The sequence below is a fragment of the Cervus elaphus genome, chromosome 20 (assembly GCF_910594005.1).
Source record: "Cervus elaphus chromosome 20, mCerEla1.1, whole genome shotgun sequence".
Lineage (NCBI taxonomy): Eukaryota > Metazoa > Chordata > Mammalia > Artiodactyla > Cervidae > Cervus > Cervus elaphus.
Genome location: NC_057834.1, coordinates 115,941,996 through 115,960,313, shown reverse-complemented (window position 1 = coordinate 115,960,313; position 18,318 = coordinate 115,941,996). Strand labels below are relative to the sequence as shown.

General features: G+C 35.3%; 1 protein-coding gene across 4 annotated transcripts in view; it reads right to left on the bottom strand.

Moving 5' to 3' along the window:
- Nucleotides 1-18,318, bottom strand: part of FAF1 (Fas associated factor 1) — a 502,843-nt gene that overhangs the window by 207,581 nt on the left and 276,944 nt on the right. For all 4 annotated transcript variants that reach the window (XM_043876171.1, XM_043876168.1, XM_043876169.1 and 1 more), the window contains one exon: nucleotides 17,513-17,599. In XM_043876171.1, the coding sequence (XP_043732106.1) occupies nucleotides 17,513-17,599 (87 nt within the window). The remainder of the gene's footprint in view (nucleotides 1-17,512; nucleotides 17,600-18,318) is intronic.

Sequence of the window (18,318 nt, the reverse complement as noted above, 5' to 3'; positions counted from 1 at the left end):
TCAATAAATATATTAATATATATATATATATATATATATATATTTTAAGGATTATCCTGATTCAGTATGAGGAGTAGTTTGAAGGGAAGTGAGAGTGGTTATGGGAACCCAGATTGGAGATTCTTGCAACAGTTCAGATTCAAAAAGTTGGTACCTTATATTAGGGTGATGACAGTGGAAATGGATAGCAGAGAATGAATGAGAGATATGTGAGCTAATATTGACAGAACATGACAATTTGGATATGGTCAGCATGGGAGAGCTATCAAGAGTAGCTCCTATTTGGCTTGCAGAGCTGGTGGGTGGAGGTGCCATTCATGGAATTAGGGAACTTTAGGAAAAAACAAGGCATGGCCAGGGAAGAACATGGATTCAACTTTGGATATGTTGAATTTGAAGTCCTTTGGGACCTTTAAGTGGAGATGATTAGGCTCTTCTGGATCTGACGTGGGATGACTGGGCCAGAAATACATTTGCTAACTGCCATCACATGGGTGATAATTTAAACTATAGCTGTGATAAGAATGTCAAGGAAGAACACACAAAGTAGGACAAAATGACTGCATGGGGCTGAGCCCTATGGAACTCCAATATTTAGTGACTGGGTAGAGAATGATGATGGCTCCCCAGGTGACTCAGTGGTAAGAATTTGCCCGCCAATGCAGGAGATGCAGATTCGATCCCTGGGTCAGGAAGGTCCTCTGGAGAAGGAAACGGCAACCTGCTCCATTATTCTTGCCCGGGGAATCCCAAAGACAGAAGCCTGGTGAGCTACAGTCCAGAGGGTTGCACAGAGTCGGACACAACTGAGTGACTGAGCACGCATGCAAGCAGAGAAGGATGAGCTTCCAAAGGAGATAGAAAAGGAAGGAGCATCATAAGGGAAGGGGAAAAACCAGGACAGTGTCATTTCCTGGGAGCCAAGGGAAGAGCACTTCAGGAAGGAGTTTTCAACAGGGTCAAACCCTGCTGAAAGAGTCTCTTTAAAATAGCCCAGCAGTAGAAACTACCCAAAGACCCCATCAACAATAGATGAGATGAATAATCATATTCATATGATGGAATATTATAAAGCAATGAGAATGACTGAACTATAACTACATATAAATAGAGTATGAATCAATCTGATAAACATAAGGTTGAGAAAAAAGGAAGGAAGGAAAGATGGAGAGAGGAAGAAAGGAAAGAAGAAAAAGCTAGACAAAGAATATATACTATAAGGCTCCATCTACAAAGGTTTAAAACAAGACAAAACTAATCTATGGTCTTATCTCCTAGATAAAAGAGACATGAAGGAGTTTTTAGATGCTAGAAATGTTCTTTTTCTTGGTCTGGATCCTGGTTACCTAAGGGTATTTTCTTTACGAGGATTTATCAAGCTGTACATTTATGATTTGTACCCTTTTATGAATAAATGTATTTCAATAAAAAAATTTTTTTTTGTTTTTTAAAATGGTGCTAAGAGGCCAAAAACAATGAGATAGCAGTCACTGGTAACTGAAGAAAAACTATTCTGGTGGAGAAATGGATTGAGGGTCAAAGTGGCATGAATTGAGGAATTACTGGAAGAGAAAAAATTAAAGATACTAAGTACAGATAATTCATTTAAAATTTTGACTGCAAAGAAGAGAGAAAGTGACAGCTAAACTCAAGAGAGGATTTTTGTCTTTGTATTTACTGCATGTACATATGTGTTTCTTTCAAGGTAAGAGGCTTTTCATGTTTAAATATGGACAGAATATCTAGTATGGATTAGTAAAAAATATTAAAGTAGAGATTATTGATCACGGTAATTGATAATTATTAACAGTGCAGAAAATACAAAAGGGAGTGGGGCACAGAGCACAGGTAGAGGAATGGTCTTACTCAGCTTGGACTAGAAACAAGATTTTCTTATCCCCAAGTCCAGTATTCTTTTTCTACACACAGTTATCTGATTAGAAGTGTGGGCTAGGGCTAGAGGCAATAGTCTAATGTTCAGTGTAAAGGAGTTTCCAAGTTTTAATCCTATTTCTGTGGCCTTGGACAAATTTTTAAATAACTAGCCACAGTATCTTCCACGTTTAAAAAGAGGATAAATTTAATAACATTTCTGGAGTCTGATGATGCATACTATGGTTACACTGCATTGTAAATTATAGAAAGATCCAGTTTCCATTTCACATTTCATGAAAGTGGAATTATGGCCACAATGAATGTGGTGAGTTCATCCTTGAGTTGCTCCACAGTGAACATTATAGCGTGGTGAAGAACAAAGATGATGGATAGGTCTTCACAGATGTCCTGTCACTGATCTTCCTCTGCTATTACGACAGGCATAGAGTAAGGCCATGAACTCTGTTGTACCTGAGTTCAAACACCATTGCTACTGATTATAAGGTCATAGGAATATGCCTCAGATTGTTCATGTGTAAAATGAACAAATAATAACCTTTACTTCATGGGGTTGTTAGGCAGATTGAGTCATATTATTAATTGTATATTGCTAAGGCAATATATATATTTTGTATATAGTAAGTATTTTTAAGTACTCTTTAATGTTATTCACAGAGACATAGGTCTAAGATGAGCCTCTGGCAATGGAACAAATCTTATGGGGCTAAGATAGAGAAAGGAAAATATCTAAAAGTTCCTAATAGGTAAAACTGAAGAACTATGCTAGGGAAGGAAAAATAAGTAACTGGGGTTTAAGGTCCACAAGGAAATCCCTATGGTACAGTGCAAAGAGGGAGCCTTTAGAGCAAAACTTGGGACAGTATTCCCTTCCCACCACTTCTCTGTGCGTTGCTGGACATGTTACTAAGCCACTCTAAGCTTGAGCTCCTTCATGTGCAAATGTGGGATAATAACATCTACCTTTCAGAACTGATTAATACAAAGACTAGAGATAAAACATATAAAGGTCCAGGAAAGTGCATAGACGAAAGCAGGATAAATAGATACTATTCCTGTTATTATTATTAACAACAAAATACTTATAGAAATAAGGAGAAATGGTTAAATTTCATCTAGACTTTTTATTTTACTTCCTAGAGTCAAGTCACGAAAGTATGTAATACTGCGTGTTAAAATAACAAAACTGCAGTTTTTGGAAGTTATTTTAGTGCACTATAACATGTGTGATGTCATACTGCAACGGCTACTTTTCACTGAATTATTTTTGACTTTACAGTTACCTGAAAACAGATAAACATCAAAGACAGAAACTATGATGAAATTTTTGAGATTGTGAATTCAGGGGATAGGGTGTTATGTTAGTAAGAAGAACCAATCTCCTTAATATAATAACCACTTTTTAACACGCAGTGAGCATACTTTTTGAGAGCCAACATGCCCTTTTCCTCTATTCTGTAAGTTTCATTACTTTGGTTTGTTTGTTTGCTTGTTTTGTGTTTTTTTAAAGCAACAATTATAAGCTGATATTTATCAATTCTAAAACACTGTGGGAATGATATGGTCTTAAAGACCATTTCAGTGGATGACTAAGTTTTGAGAGAGACTCTTAAGTGGATAACCACAGCACCAAAAAGCACATGACATAATAATACAACTCTTAAAAATTTCTCTTCTCTTTTCCTCTTAACATAGCAAAACAGGTAACTGAAGATCAAGTTAAACCATAAGAAGGAATGCAATGAACATCACAGGGTAACACAGTGTTAATAAAAGTCTACTAAATATCATATGAAAATGTCATATTTATTTGTCACTAGTCTGAAGGTTACCCTTTTTTGTCTGAATGACAAATATTTGAATTTTACAAGTGAGTTTATATCTGCTCAAAATGAGCCTAAAAGGTCAGAAAGTAACACAAAGTAGAATGCCAGCTTTTCAACTGTACAACTAATCTAAGAATTAGATTTTTAGGCAAAATTCTCTTCTGAGCCCTTATTCATGTGCTGTCTATTTGCCTATTCATCTAGCATGGTTCACCAGCAATTCTGAAACTGAGGAACACATCTATTCTTTTTCATGTCTTCGTATTCTCAAGTTAACTTCTCTATTTGGCTGGTTCTACTTGCTCCCTATTTAACCGCAAATTACATTTCAATTTTAGGAGTAGACATTTAAGTGTTTCATACCTCCTTTCAGATTTGCATAGTTTAATTTAGGTTAGTGTTCCTCTTCTTTTTGGTGTTGTTTATTGGCCTCTTTTAAATAATATCAACCATACAGTCTAGGTGTCAACGTATCCTTTACTTACCCAGTGTTACTAGAGTTCTCTTTCTTGCAGAATAACAAATATTAACTCTCCTAGCTTTAAGAGTCTGGGAGGATGGGGGATGGCTTCTTAAGTCCTCTATGTTGTTCCAGATAAGATTCCATTTTCTCCAGTTATTTCTTGAAATGTACCCTCCCTTCAACCCACCATGTTTCATCATCATAGTGTTTTCTTCTGTATAAGCTTCTGAATAGCTTATACCATTATATGTTATTTATAAAACATTCATTTTTAATTATTACACTGAGAATGCTGAAAAGAAAGTATAATTATAACCCTAAGAATGTGTCCTCATAAACCTACCTGCCTCTAAACGACAAAATGTGAAAGCAATGGTTTCAAATGGGAAAATGATATATAGAAATGAAAGACAACTTTTTAAACTTTGAGATGTAACAGCTTCGAGATGTAGCATGGTTCATCAAGTAATTTAAGTCAGATGCATTTACTTAGCAAGTGCCTAACTACATCATCCCTAATAGCTGAAAATGTCCAAATTAATTTGTTACATATGGTTGTGAAACATGAATTAGCACTTTAAAGTTTTATTTGCGGTATCAGTCCTGTATTTTCTAACCTGTTATAATTAATTCACTCCCCTTGCACTTTGAAATCTCCACAATAATAAGAACTCTATCAGGCTGGTGTTGGTATGAAGTGGCACAGCAAACTGAAATCCCACCGGGAGCAGTCCACAGACTTCTCTTCTAAGCAGCAAAAAGCTGTTATCATTTTCTGAATTACAGGAACTATAAAAGGACACTCTACTCAAGCTGCCGCTGAATGTCACCTGAAAAGCAATCACAAAAGGGCTCTGTCTTGGCTTATCTCTGAGCTCTGTCACTACGGCAACCAGCAGGGAATAAGTATCTGTGGGTCTATGAATTTCAGAATCCCATAAAAGCCAGGGCTAAAAAGGCATGTGCAGCCTCTCAGAGATTGACTGCATTAATACATTAGCAAATACTGTGAAACACTGGATAAATGTCAGCAATTATGGAAAAAGCGTCTAATAACGATATTCGTTGCCTGTCAAACCCCCATGAGGTTTGATATGTAACTGCCACTCAAAGCTGTCTGTAATTTTATCTCTTTTATACATCTGAATCCACAGCATTCAAATTTGTACTTTGAAAGTAATAAACTGTAAAGCAGTTCATTCCGTGTTGATCACAACTGTCAACAAACATACAATAAAAGAACAAAAAGACTTTCTTTGGCTGTGGGAACAATCAGTACCAGCAATCTCTTGTGGCTGTTTATCAAAAACACCCTTATATATTCTACATGTAGAATATCAAACAAAGTCATGATGTGGGGGCAGCAATTGATTTGACTATTGATCAAGGCACCTCGAGCTCAAATGGCTACTTTAACATGCATAAATTTTCATTTTAAGCCTTCTCTTCAGGTTACAAAATTTGTAAGAATTTAGCCAATTAGACACAGTTGCAAACATCCTTTTAATTGCACATCAAAAAATGCCATGGAATCTGTGTTAGCCAAAACAGGCTGTAATGCTCTCTTTACGATCTTTCTCAAACAGAGAATTATGGACAATTGATTACATCTAAACCCAAGGATCTAAAGTCCAACTTAACAAGCTGGGAATACTGCCCTTCATATTCGTATTTCCATTGCTCAAGAAAAAGACTTATTAAGAAATCTTATCACATATGTTACAGCTGTTCAAATGTAACAGACAGCATGTTAACTTCAAAACACAAATGCCAGAGATTAAGTACTGCACATATGTATTATAAACAACCTTCCATTTCTCAGTAATAGAATAGGGTCAAGTACAAGAGTTCCAACAACTTCTTTCTCAGTTAACAGAGGAAAGAGCTTGCTTTCTTGAAAAAGAACAGGGGTGTCTCCGAAGAAAGTAATGATATATACTGGAGAATTAAACTAGCAGTTATTTATTGCAATTTAGTGCCAATCACTTGACTTTTCATCGTTAAGTTTAACATAAACACAAGAAACCTTTACTGAATGTTTATTTTGTGCCAGGGGCTTTGCCAGGCACTTGAGACACAAAAATGAATAAGACAGGCTTTCTAAGAGGTAGCTATTAAGAAAATATGGTTTGAAGAAACTCTGAAGAAAATTTCTACAGATAGTAACGTATTCCACTGTATACTATTTCTATCAAAAATTATTTGTAATCTACTACTTGGCTCAAATGAGATCACGCATATGAAATATGCCTTGTAAACTAAAATCATTACATAAATGTCTGTTAATATACTCACCGACCACTATATTAAATAACTATGAGTACCAAACTATGAGTAGAATCCTGTTGCTCATTCTCTGCCACATTAATGATATGGCTACTATTCAAGAAGACACAAGCATATAATCCAAAGTGCTACAGTGAAAATTTTAAGTTCACTTATCTTCAAAGACTCCTAGTGTCAACTTAACAAAGGAAAATAAAGGCAAAGTTTGTTTCTCTGTTATTGTCTTTTATAAATAACTTTAAAACTTCAAACCAGCATGAATACAATTCTGGGGAAAAATTAGACTGAATATTTCAAAATTGGAACTATTTTGAGCAACATGGAACATACAAGGACTAGCATGGTACAAGAGAAAGAACATTGGCATCAGAGAGCAGGCAGATTGTGAGTTGAATACCGGTTCTGCATTTCACCTTCTCATGTACCAGTTACAGTTTCAGATCAACATGTTCATCATAAATCATTAGTTAAAATTAATTGAGATCTAGTTACCTATAATAAAATGCACCCATTATAAATGTACAGTTCAAGAGTTTTGGCACTTCTGACTACCACCACTACAATCAAAATTTCAAAAAGCGCTATCACTCCCCTAAATTGGCTTGTGTTATTATTAATTTGTAAGACTTTTTTATGTAACAGGATAGAGGACCTTTGCCAAATATGTTTTTAGATATTTTCTCCTTACTCTTGAAAAGCAGAGATATTACTTGGTCAATAAAGGTCTGTCTAGTCAAGGCTATGGTTTTTCCAGTGGTCATGTATGGATGTGAGAGCTGGACTATAAAGAAAGCTGAGCACAGAAGAATTGATGCTTTTGAACTGTGGTGTTGGAGAAGACTCTTGAGAGTCCCTTGGACTGCAATGAGATCCAACCAGTCCATCCTAAAGGAGATCAGTCCTGGGTGTACATTGGAAGGACTGATGTTGAAGCTGAAACTCCAATACTTTGGCCACCTGATGTGAAGAGCTGACTCATTTGAGAAGACCCTGATGCTGGGAAAGATTGAAGGCAGGAGAAGAAGGGGACGACAGAGGATGAGATGGCTATATGGCATCACTGACTCAGTGGACATGGGTTTGGGTAGACTCCGGGAGTTGGTGATGGACAGGGAGGCCTGGCGTGCTGTGGTTTATGGGGTCGCAAAGAGTCGGACACGACTGAGCGACTGAACTGAACTGAATAAATCAGGGAGAAAGTAAGGGAATTCCTGAAAAACATCTACTTCTGTTTCTCTCTCTATGCTAAATTCTTTGACTGTGTGGATCACAATTCTTAAAGAGATGGAAGTACCAGATCACCTTACCTGTCTCCTCAGAGATGCAGATGATACTAACCTAACCGAAATGCAGAAAGCAAAGAGTCTCTTGATGAGGGAGAAAGAGGAGAGTGAAAAAGCTGGCCTGAAGCTCAACATTAAAAAAAAAAAAGCTAAGATCATGGCACCAAGTCCTATTGCTTCATGGCGAATAGAAGAGGAGAAAGTGGAAGCAGTGACAGATTTTATTTTCTTGGTTTCCAAAATCACTGTGAACAGTGACTGACTACAGATATTAAATTGAAAGACACTTCTTGGAAAGAAAGCTATGACAAACCCAGACAGCATATAAAAAGCAGAGACATTACTTTTCCGACAAAGGTCCAAATAGTCAAAGCTATGGTTTTTCCAGTAGACATACATGGATGTGTGAGATGAATCATTAAGGAAGGCTGAGCACTGAAGAATTGATGCTTTTGAATTGTGGTGCTGGAGAAGTCTCTTGAGGGTCCCTTGGACAATAACGAGGTCAAACCAGTCAATCCTACAGGAAATCAACCCTGAATAATCATTGGAAAAACTGATGCTGAAGTTGAAGCTCCAATACTTGGGCCACCCTATGCAAAGAGCAAATTCATTAGAAAAGACCCTGATGCTGGGAAGATTGAAGGCAAAAGGAGAAGCAGGTAGCAGAGGGTGAGATGGTTAGATAGCATCATCGACTCAATGACATGAATTTGAGCAAACTCCAGGAGAAAGTGGAGTACAGAGAAGCCTGGTGTGATAGAATCCATGAGGTCTCAGAGTCAGACATGACTTAGTGACTGAACAACAACAGCAATCTGATATTAAGTTCATTGGTGAAATTATCATTTCAGGTATTATTTCTCTATCCTTTATATATTCTATTCTTTCATCATTAAGTTCATGTTTTCCTTTAGATCCTTGAGCCTATTCACAATATTTACAATAGCTAAAGTCCCTATCTGTCAATTTCATTATGTAACTTCTATGTCTATTTTTTTTTTTAACTGATTTCTCTCCTGGTTAAGGATTAGATTTTCCTGCTTGTTTGTATATACAGTAACTTTTAACTGGATGCTGGACTCTGTTCTTAGAAGCATTTACCTATTAATCCTTTTAGTCCTTTCGGAAACTGTTTCTAAGCTTGTGGAAGGGAAGTCCTAGAGTAGCCTTCACTCTAAGCCTTGTTTATACACTGCACCAAGGTGTGATTCTCCTGTGAGTATCTCCTATGGTGCTCCATGTATTCACTGAGGTGTCTCTACTATGGGTGGTGGGAACTCAAACTATTCCCAGCATTGTGTGGGCTCTGAGTACTGTTTGCCTTACAGCTCCCAGTTAATTGTTCTTTTTCCAGGCAGTAGTTCTTTCCCCAGTCTCCTGGAATTTCACCCTATGCATGGCATGCATGGATTGGTATTCAGCTAAAAATCAGGAGAACCATATAGATTTCTGGAGTAGTTTCTCTGCTGGTAGTCTATCTTGCAAAGTCTAGCTGCCTTGACCTCCCTAAACTCTATTTCAGTCTCTTCAATTGCAATATAATCACCAGATTCTATTTTAGCTTTCTCTCCTTGTTATGGGGTCCAGGAACTGCTTCCCGGCAAGGCTCATTTGCTTCCTTCTTCAGAGTCCTGAACTACTTGTTGTCTAACATCTGAGAACAGCTGTTTCACACATTATATCCAGTCTTCTAGTTGTTCACAGAAAGAAGACAATTCCCATAGCAGTTACCTCTTCATGGGCAGAAGCAGTATTGTACACGTTTGAGATTTTAATACAATGAAGTCAACATTCACAACATCAGATCTTAGTGTTTGTAAATTTCCTGTTGAGGGCTGTCTCACTTTCATGTGTTCTCCCTCATATTTACCAAGTAAATACATCCCTTGAGTGCTTCACCCACCCTCCTGAACTTCCAACTCTCACTCTTCAGGGTATAGCCTATTTTACAACTTTCTATTCCTTTTAAACTTAAACTTTCTTCTACTGCTTTTAAACCTGTTCTTTCTGTCTGTTTAGTCTTTGCCTGTGTTATTTGTAAAAGACTCTATATGTTGACAAGGGCAGTGAACCTTCTGAAGCTACTGAGTCTCACCACTGTTAGAAGCAACATTATCTATGACCTTGTCAAATAAAGAAAAAGCCAGTGAAAATGTCCAAAGATTGCCTGAATCTGTCTGACCTAGGACAGGCTAACAAAGTAATCTAAATAGCATAAGATGACCCTGAAGCTACTCAAAGAATACTTCTGATTCTGCATGCATATGTGATATAAAGAAGATGCTTATTCAAGGGAAAAGGAGCTAACGTTTGTTGAATGGCTACTCAATGCCAAACATTACACCACAGATTAGCAAACTTTTTCTGTTAAAGGTCAAACAGTAGATATTTTAGGCTTTGTGAGCCATGTAGCTTTGTTGCAATTAAACATCCCTGCCACTAGTTACACTGTAAAAGCATCTGTATACAATACAGAAGCAAATGGTGTGACTGTGCTCCAATAAAACATTGTTTACATTCATCTTAGTGTTGAATTTTTTGATCTGACTCTAAACGCAAAAATAAAAAGTGGGACTACATAAAACTAAAAAGTTTCTCCATAACAAAGGAAACCATCAACAAAATGAAAAGGCAATCTACTGAATGGAAGAAAATATGTGCAAATCACATATCCAAAAAGGAGTCAACATCAAAGATAGAGTCAAACAACTCAACAGCAAAAAAACAAACAAAAAAACAACATTTGACAAAAAAAAAAATGGGCAGAGGATCCAAACAGACATTTTTCTAAAGAAGATCTACAGATAGCCAACAGGCAAATACAAAGCTGTTCAACAACATTAATCCTCAGGGAAATGCAATTCAAAACCACAAGGAGATATCACTTTACATCCTGTTACAATGGTGATTATCAAAAAGGCAAAAAATAACAAGTTTTGGTAAGGATATGGAGAAAAGGAACCCTTGTGCACTATTGGTGGAATGTAAATTGGTACAGCCACTACAGAATGGAGGTTTTGTAAAAAATTAAGAACAGAACTACCATATGGTCCAGCTCTTCCACTTCTGGGTATTTACCCAATGAAAACAAAAACACTATTCAAAAAAGAAATATGCAACCCTACATTCATTGTGGCATTATTTATAATAGCCAAAATATGGAAGTAACATAACTGTCCATCAGTTGGTGACTAGATAAAGAAGATGTGATATGTGTGTGTGTGTGTATGTGTGTGTCTAATACTATTCAGCCATAAAAAAGGAGGAGATATGGCCATTTGTAACAAGATGAAATAGACCTTGAGGGTATTATGCTAAGAGAAATAAATCAGATAGAGAAAGACAAGTAGCATTGCTTCACTTATATGCGAAATCTAAAAAAAAAAAAAAAAAAAAGAACAAACAAAACAAAATGCATAGATACAGAGAACAGTCTTCTGGTTACCTGAGGGAAAGGAGTTTGGAGGGTGGAGGGGGAAATGGGTGAAGGGGGGCCAATTTTATGGTAATGGATGGTAACAAGACATTATGGTGATCACTTTGTAGTGTATACTAATATCAAACCGTTACACTGTATATCCAAACTAGTATAATGTTTTATAACAATTTTGGGTCTTCCCTGGTGGCTCAGATGGTAAAAGATCTGCTTACAATGCAGGAAAAACAGTAGAGTAGAATTGGGGCTGAACTGCTAAATTCTGCATTATATAATATAATAAGCTATACATATTAGGTAAAACCATATGGAATGGCTAATCTTGTCCTTTAAAAATGGCAATTTCATACAGTTCAAACTATTATGTTAATCCATTTAATCTTCACAATAGACTTTCAAGGGTGTTAACGTCATCTTCATTTTGCAGATGAGGAAAATGAAGGTCATACAATAAACAACTTATCCAAGTGATAGCAATGTAGGGATGTGATGAACTTGGACTGGTCTGCTTGTTTCTCTCACATACACATGCACGCACACAATTAAACACATGCCAATATAAATTCTCTTGATATAGTGGCTCCTCACCTAAATTTGCTAGTCTACTTACCAAGAAATATTGAGTTTTGATCATTTTTATTAGAAAGAAGATAAACCTGATTCTCAGTTTATAAAGTCACTATATCATACCAATTCATCATTTAGTTGTTTATTGTCACAGATGTCAACCTCGAGGAGCTCTGAACAACTCAGATGAGTGAATGTATAAAACACTATATTAAAAAAAAAAACCACTACACTTTATCCTGCAGTGCATACAAAAATGAGGAAGATAGTTCTTACTCTCAATTTTTAGAATTTACATAAGCCAAGAACACAGGATACAAATTAAAGTGTAGTTTAGACTTGTTTAATTTAACTTAAGGGGTATTTGGTTCCTTATTCTGGGGAGCCATTTTTTCACCACACCATCTGCTAGAGAAATTAGTTGTTTCCTCTTCTATGATTCTATGTTTTGCATTTACATAAACTTCAATCATCACTGTTTATATATCTGTCTCACACTATACTTTGCAAACCCTGAGGAACAGGACTTCATCCTTGTAACTTTAAGGTCCAGTGTGTTTACTGGTGTAAAAGAGTTTTTTTCACAAATGTCAAATGAATGAATAGATATATGGATGAAAAAAATAGTAATAGCCAAAGGTTAACCATGTATTGGAGAAGGAAATGGCAATCCACTCCAGTATTCTTGCCTGGAGAATCCCATGGATGGAGGAGCCTGGTGGGCTACAGTCCACGGGGTCGCAAAGAGTCAGACACGACTGAGCGACTTAACTTTAACTAACTAACTAACCATGTATTAGACATTATCTAGTACAGACTACTTCAATCTTCAAAATAAATAAAGAAGTAACTATATTTGTAACTACTGGCTCTTAGTTTTTACAAAACTCTAGTAGGAGTATTATCTGTGTTTATGGTTACAGAGACTGAGACTCAAAGAGGTTAATCAAGTTATTTGCAGTTACTCAGATAAGTAATGGAGCCAGGTGGAAGGGAATGAAAGATGAAAATAACAAAAATAAGGAAAAATAGAAATAATTTAAATAGAGAAACAAATAGAAACTAATTTCTAAGATGGTTGGAGATGGTAGCATGGGATACAGGCAAAGTTTCTGAAGGCAAGGTCTTGAAGAAAAGAAATAATTGTTGCAGATATTGTGGGTAGAAGGAATAATATGATTAAATACAGGAGTAGAGAACCAAGTATATCAGAACAGCAAAATGAATATTTAGCTAAAGTGGAGATATATGTGGTATCATATTCAGTCACTTATTCAAGAAACATTTATTGAGCAATTTCTCTAGGCTTGTAAGGGAAAATAAACCCAGAAGGGAAGTTTCACACTAAAGAAAGAAGGTTGTGAACGATAGCATAAAAATCTGTACATAAGTCAGCACATACCGGGTTGCCATCGAAGATAAGTAAGTAAGTCTGATAGCGTGGTAGGTATGTGGTAATAGGGAGAGTCTGTCCTGGGACAGCAGCTGCTATACAGTGGAGGGTGGGGATCTGGTACAAGGGGAATGTTTATAATTTGACACCTGCCAAAAACAAATCATTAGGAAGAAGTTACAGGAGAAAATGGTCTCCATCAGAAGGATGAAAGTAGATGGCATTCCTTCATTCACAAATTCTTTCGAACAGTAATAAAAAAGGAATAAGTCATGTGTGTGACTTTTGTTTTATTGTTATTTCACAGAAAAGTCACTAGGTTTATTCTGTTTATAAATGATCTCACTTTCAATGTGAAAATATTTAATATTTAGTAAGTAGTTTTCTGACTCCTAACATATACTTAAAGACCTCTGGTCCTAGAATTCCTAATTTCTCAAAATCTGACTTAACACTGCTTAGCCAATGATGAAACTACAGATGATTACTATTAAAGAAAAAAGAGCAGGGGAGCACAACACAAAGAATTAAAAATGAAGGATTTTTCTTTCTTTGTATAAGTATTACTAAAACCTGGAGTTTTAAAAACTACATCTATTCAAATTGTCTGCATTATAATAAGGTGCCTTGACATAATTCATAGAGTTAAAATCATTTCTATTCTCTGGAAATCAAGAGTGTCCCTGTTAAAGTGTAAAATGAGATTTTGCCTACTTGCAACTCCTTGTTCTCACAGCTGAATTGTCACAGCATGAAAACATTCCCCTACTGGTGAAGCTTTAGATACCTATTTCCCTGGTGAAAGAGCGCAAAAAGGAACTAAAAGAATTATTGACAATTCATACAGTATCCCATGTCCCATTAGAGTACAACTATAAGCAAAGAAAATATTTTTAACTCTGAAGAGAGATGGGGCAACAATGCTTTAAATGACTGTTAAATTCACTGAGTAGTGTTGGAAATATCAAAAGACTGTAGTCTATCACGTTTGTAAGAGACTCAAGATTATACAAGAATCTAATTATAAGAAGTCTCTTTCTTTGTCCTGTTTGTTAAGTCAAAGGTTAATGAGAAGTACATTGAAGAAAACACCTTCTGCATTACTGCAAAGTATTTCTCAGGGAACATACAAATGTAAACCAAGAAATATTTTAATATAGTTCTTCACTAGTATCCTTTAAAAAATAGCTTTACTGAGATATAATTTACATGCCATAAAATTTATTTTTTGAAATGTTTAATTCTATGATTTTTAGTAAATTTACACAGTTATACAGTCATCATCACAATCTAATTTTAGAACATTTCCATCATCCCAAACTACTAATTTCTTGATCTAAGATATTTCCATTAATTCACAGAAGCCACTGGTATCTAAAACTATTATATATTCAAAGCAACAGAAATTTCTGCAACTGAGCAGGAAAAGTATAAACTAATCTCACCTTTAATGACCTTTATAACCAATCCTCTACTCTGGCATTGGGAAGAAAATGTTCAGGTGCTTTCTCTGAAAGTTAAACCATCCTAAATATTCAGTTATGGCACACTGTCTTGGAAAGAAATTAATTATATTTTTGTTGGTAACACATTTCAGGCTGTTTACACAGCTGACATTTCTCAGCTGCACCCAATTCATGCCCTAAGCTGTGAGGACGATCTTATTTTGTAGCAGATGCCTCCACTTGAGTGATTTAAATAAGTATAAAAACACCATCGCCTGCAACAATATAGATTACAGGCACCAGCTTTATGAGTTTTTTATATTTCTAATGAAAGAAAGGCTGCATGACATTTCTTTGGCTAGGATCTCCTTAAATGACTACAATTATAAGCATTTTTTGTCAAGACTCAAGCACTGGAGCTAGTGGATCTGTTATCACACCGATTAAAAGCAGCCTGGCCTTAAACATCTTTGTTGTATCAAATCATGCAGATCAAGGCAACATCTTGCCAATGTGGCAACATATGCTCTGGGGAGGTACAGGCAGGCATCACTTCACCGGTTCTGGGACAAGGTGCAAATATGAGAAATGAGGCAAAAAGAATCAGGCTTCTTAATGGAGATTCCCTCTTTACTGGGATTTCTAGTACCAGGTAGAAGCACAGATGGGAAAAGAATGGTCCAGTGGTAAAACGCGGTAAAAATCTGCCTACAAAAGCGGGGTATCCAGGGCAGGCAACTAAGCTCATGCTCCACAACTACTGAGCCCACACACTTTAGAGGCCATGCTCTGCAACAAGAGAAGCCTCTACAGTGAGAAGCCGGAGCACCACAACTAGAGAGTAGCCCCTGCTCATCACAACTAGAGAAAGCCAGTGCATAGCAACGAAGACCCAGCATAGCCAAAAATTATATAAATAAATAAAATTAAATATATTAAGTACTATGTTACAGAGGAATATATTGCATTTCACTGATTTGCCTATCACTCTTGGAACTTGCTCTGATAAGCCCATTTCAGCTTGGTAGCCATAAAAATGGGGCACATGAGCAACTAACTTTTCCAACGCTATTAAGTCCCACATTTCTGGACTTCATTATCTTAAACCAGACAAGTATTTTTGTTTTAAACTTACAATTGTATAATTTTCAAATGTATACAAAACTTGAGGGTATAATATAAAAAATCAAATATACACATTAACTACCTTCAACAATGATCAGTTTGGATTTATGAATATCCCCACTCACTCTTCCAACACAAGAGGTTATTTTGAAGCAAATCTCAGGTACCATTTCATTTATGTAAACCAGTCAACACTTGCCCATGATCACTCTCTGAGTTATGTTAATATTAAGTTACAATACTGACTCTCATTTATTGTCTACTATGAACAGAGTATTTGTATTATTGCTAATACTCATTACAATGCTTTAAATAAGTGAGGTATCTGAAACTCAGTGACATGTTCCATCTTACTAATTTTCTTCTATTAATGCTATAAATTGTAGCAGGAAAAATAAATAAATAAATAAATTGTAGCAGGTTATTAGACAATGCTAAGAACATTTCTGGTTTCTTCATATCTTCTCAGGTAAACAAAAAGCTATCATTTATATACTTAGTTTCTTAATTTTATAAAAATAAAAATAAATGTATCATATTTTCCATCAAATTTCTCAGTCTAACTGGAAAAAAACATACTAAAAACAACAACCACATTCTTACAACTTAGCCATGGACAACCATCAATAATTATAATGACATACTATAATGTCAATGTCAAAATTAACAGTTTATAAATAAGTGTAAGTCCCTATATGTAAATAATTTTTTTCTGAAGGGTTCACTTAAAAAACAAGTTTTGCTATTTTCTGGTTATTTTTGAAGTTTCATAATCCACAAAGCATTTTCCAAAGGCACAATGTTTAGATTGTGGAATAATTAGACTCAAGTGGCATCTACATAAACAAATTGTTTAAAAATGTTACTGTCTTCTGCAAAGAATTCCTTTAGACTAAAGTATATGATGGTGGTGCTAAGAGAGAAGTGGTAATTATTATTATGACAAAATGTAATATTATTCTGACAAATGTAATATTTAGAACATAAGAAAACATAATTAAACTCCTAGCCATAATCATTATTTGGATATTTATTATTGTAAGATGTTTACAAAATCTTAGCATCTTTTTAGCCCTATTTATTTTAAAAATAACTCACTTCAAAATTCTTGAAAATTCTAATTTTTTCCTTAAAAAAACTGATTAGAACAATCAAGATTGTGGATAAAAGTAGCCAAATGGCCTCCTCAATGATAAAATTTACTCTCTCTTAGAAAATAATCACTGGAAACAAGATAGAGATAGGAAAGGTTTCAAAATTTACAATAGGAAATTATTATGAGTAGATGTAACAGTAATTAAAAATTACAGACTAGGTCTTTTCTTTCAGTTTTTTATGGCAGTGAAAATTATGAGAGTGTTTAAGAATAGAGTGCTATTAATATTAACTATAAAAATTAACTTTTTAAAGTATAGGTCTAACTATGGGAAATGCAGTTATAAAATTAAATAAAATGATTAAATCGATTTTGAAGTATATGTAATTTAGGAAAAAAATTTTTGTGTTTGGGACATTTCATTTGCAATATCTGAATATTTGTATTTTTTTCATCAAGGAAAAACTTAAGTCAAATCAAGAAGCATAAAGTTCCTGATACTGATATAACATTATCAAGAGAATGCTGATATTATCTGGCTTATGACATTAGTTCTGCAAGTGAATGCAAATGATTTACAAAAATTACTTCCATGGATACAAAGCATTTGATTTCTGCTTAATATCACTGCCAATTAGGCTGAAAGTGGCAAAAGAGAGAGGAGGACATAAAACTGACAATTCAACTGCCACTTACGGAGTCATCTGTGGCAGAAGTTGGCCAGCCCTCCCATAACTGATGGCGAACAGGGATACTCGTGAGGTCATACACATTTCTCTTTACCTATAAAAAGAAAGAAAACAATTAAAATAGGACTTCCACATGACTTATGATAGCTGCTAGTCAATTTATGGGATACATTTTGTTTCCTCTGTTCTATTCTAGATTTAAAACAAGAACTTGAAACTAGGAAAACACAAATCATAAAATATTTTATTAAAAAAAACTAAATCAAATTTAAAAGCAGATTCTCCATGAAGGTTAAAGGAAATAACAGTTCAAGCCATATTCTCCTACCTCACCTGCTGATTATTTTTATAATCCTGGATGGCTTCAAGTTTCTTCAGTCAAAAAAGGGTAGTAGTTTCTTACCCAACAGGGTGAAAGGAAAAACCTGGAGTTTCCTTCACTGTTTTATGTACATTTCAAGGATACAATAACTTAATAATAAAGCTGTACAGGGTATATTTTTTTGAAATCACCCCAAATTAGAAACTATTTTAAGAAAATATTTATTAACTGAGGGCTATCCATTAATATATTATTTAGGCCCTTCCCCCAAAGAAAATATAGTACTGATAGTTTTTATTTTAAATAAGATAAAAGTTGAAAAACTATTTCTTTCAACATTTAATATTATACTTTGAAACTGCTTATTTATTTATAGCCATCCCACACAGCTTGTGGGATCTTCTCCGCCAGGGATCAAACCTGCACCCACAGCAATGAAAGCATGGAGTCTTAACCACTAGACCGCCAGGGAATTCCCAATACTTTTTAAC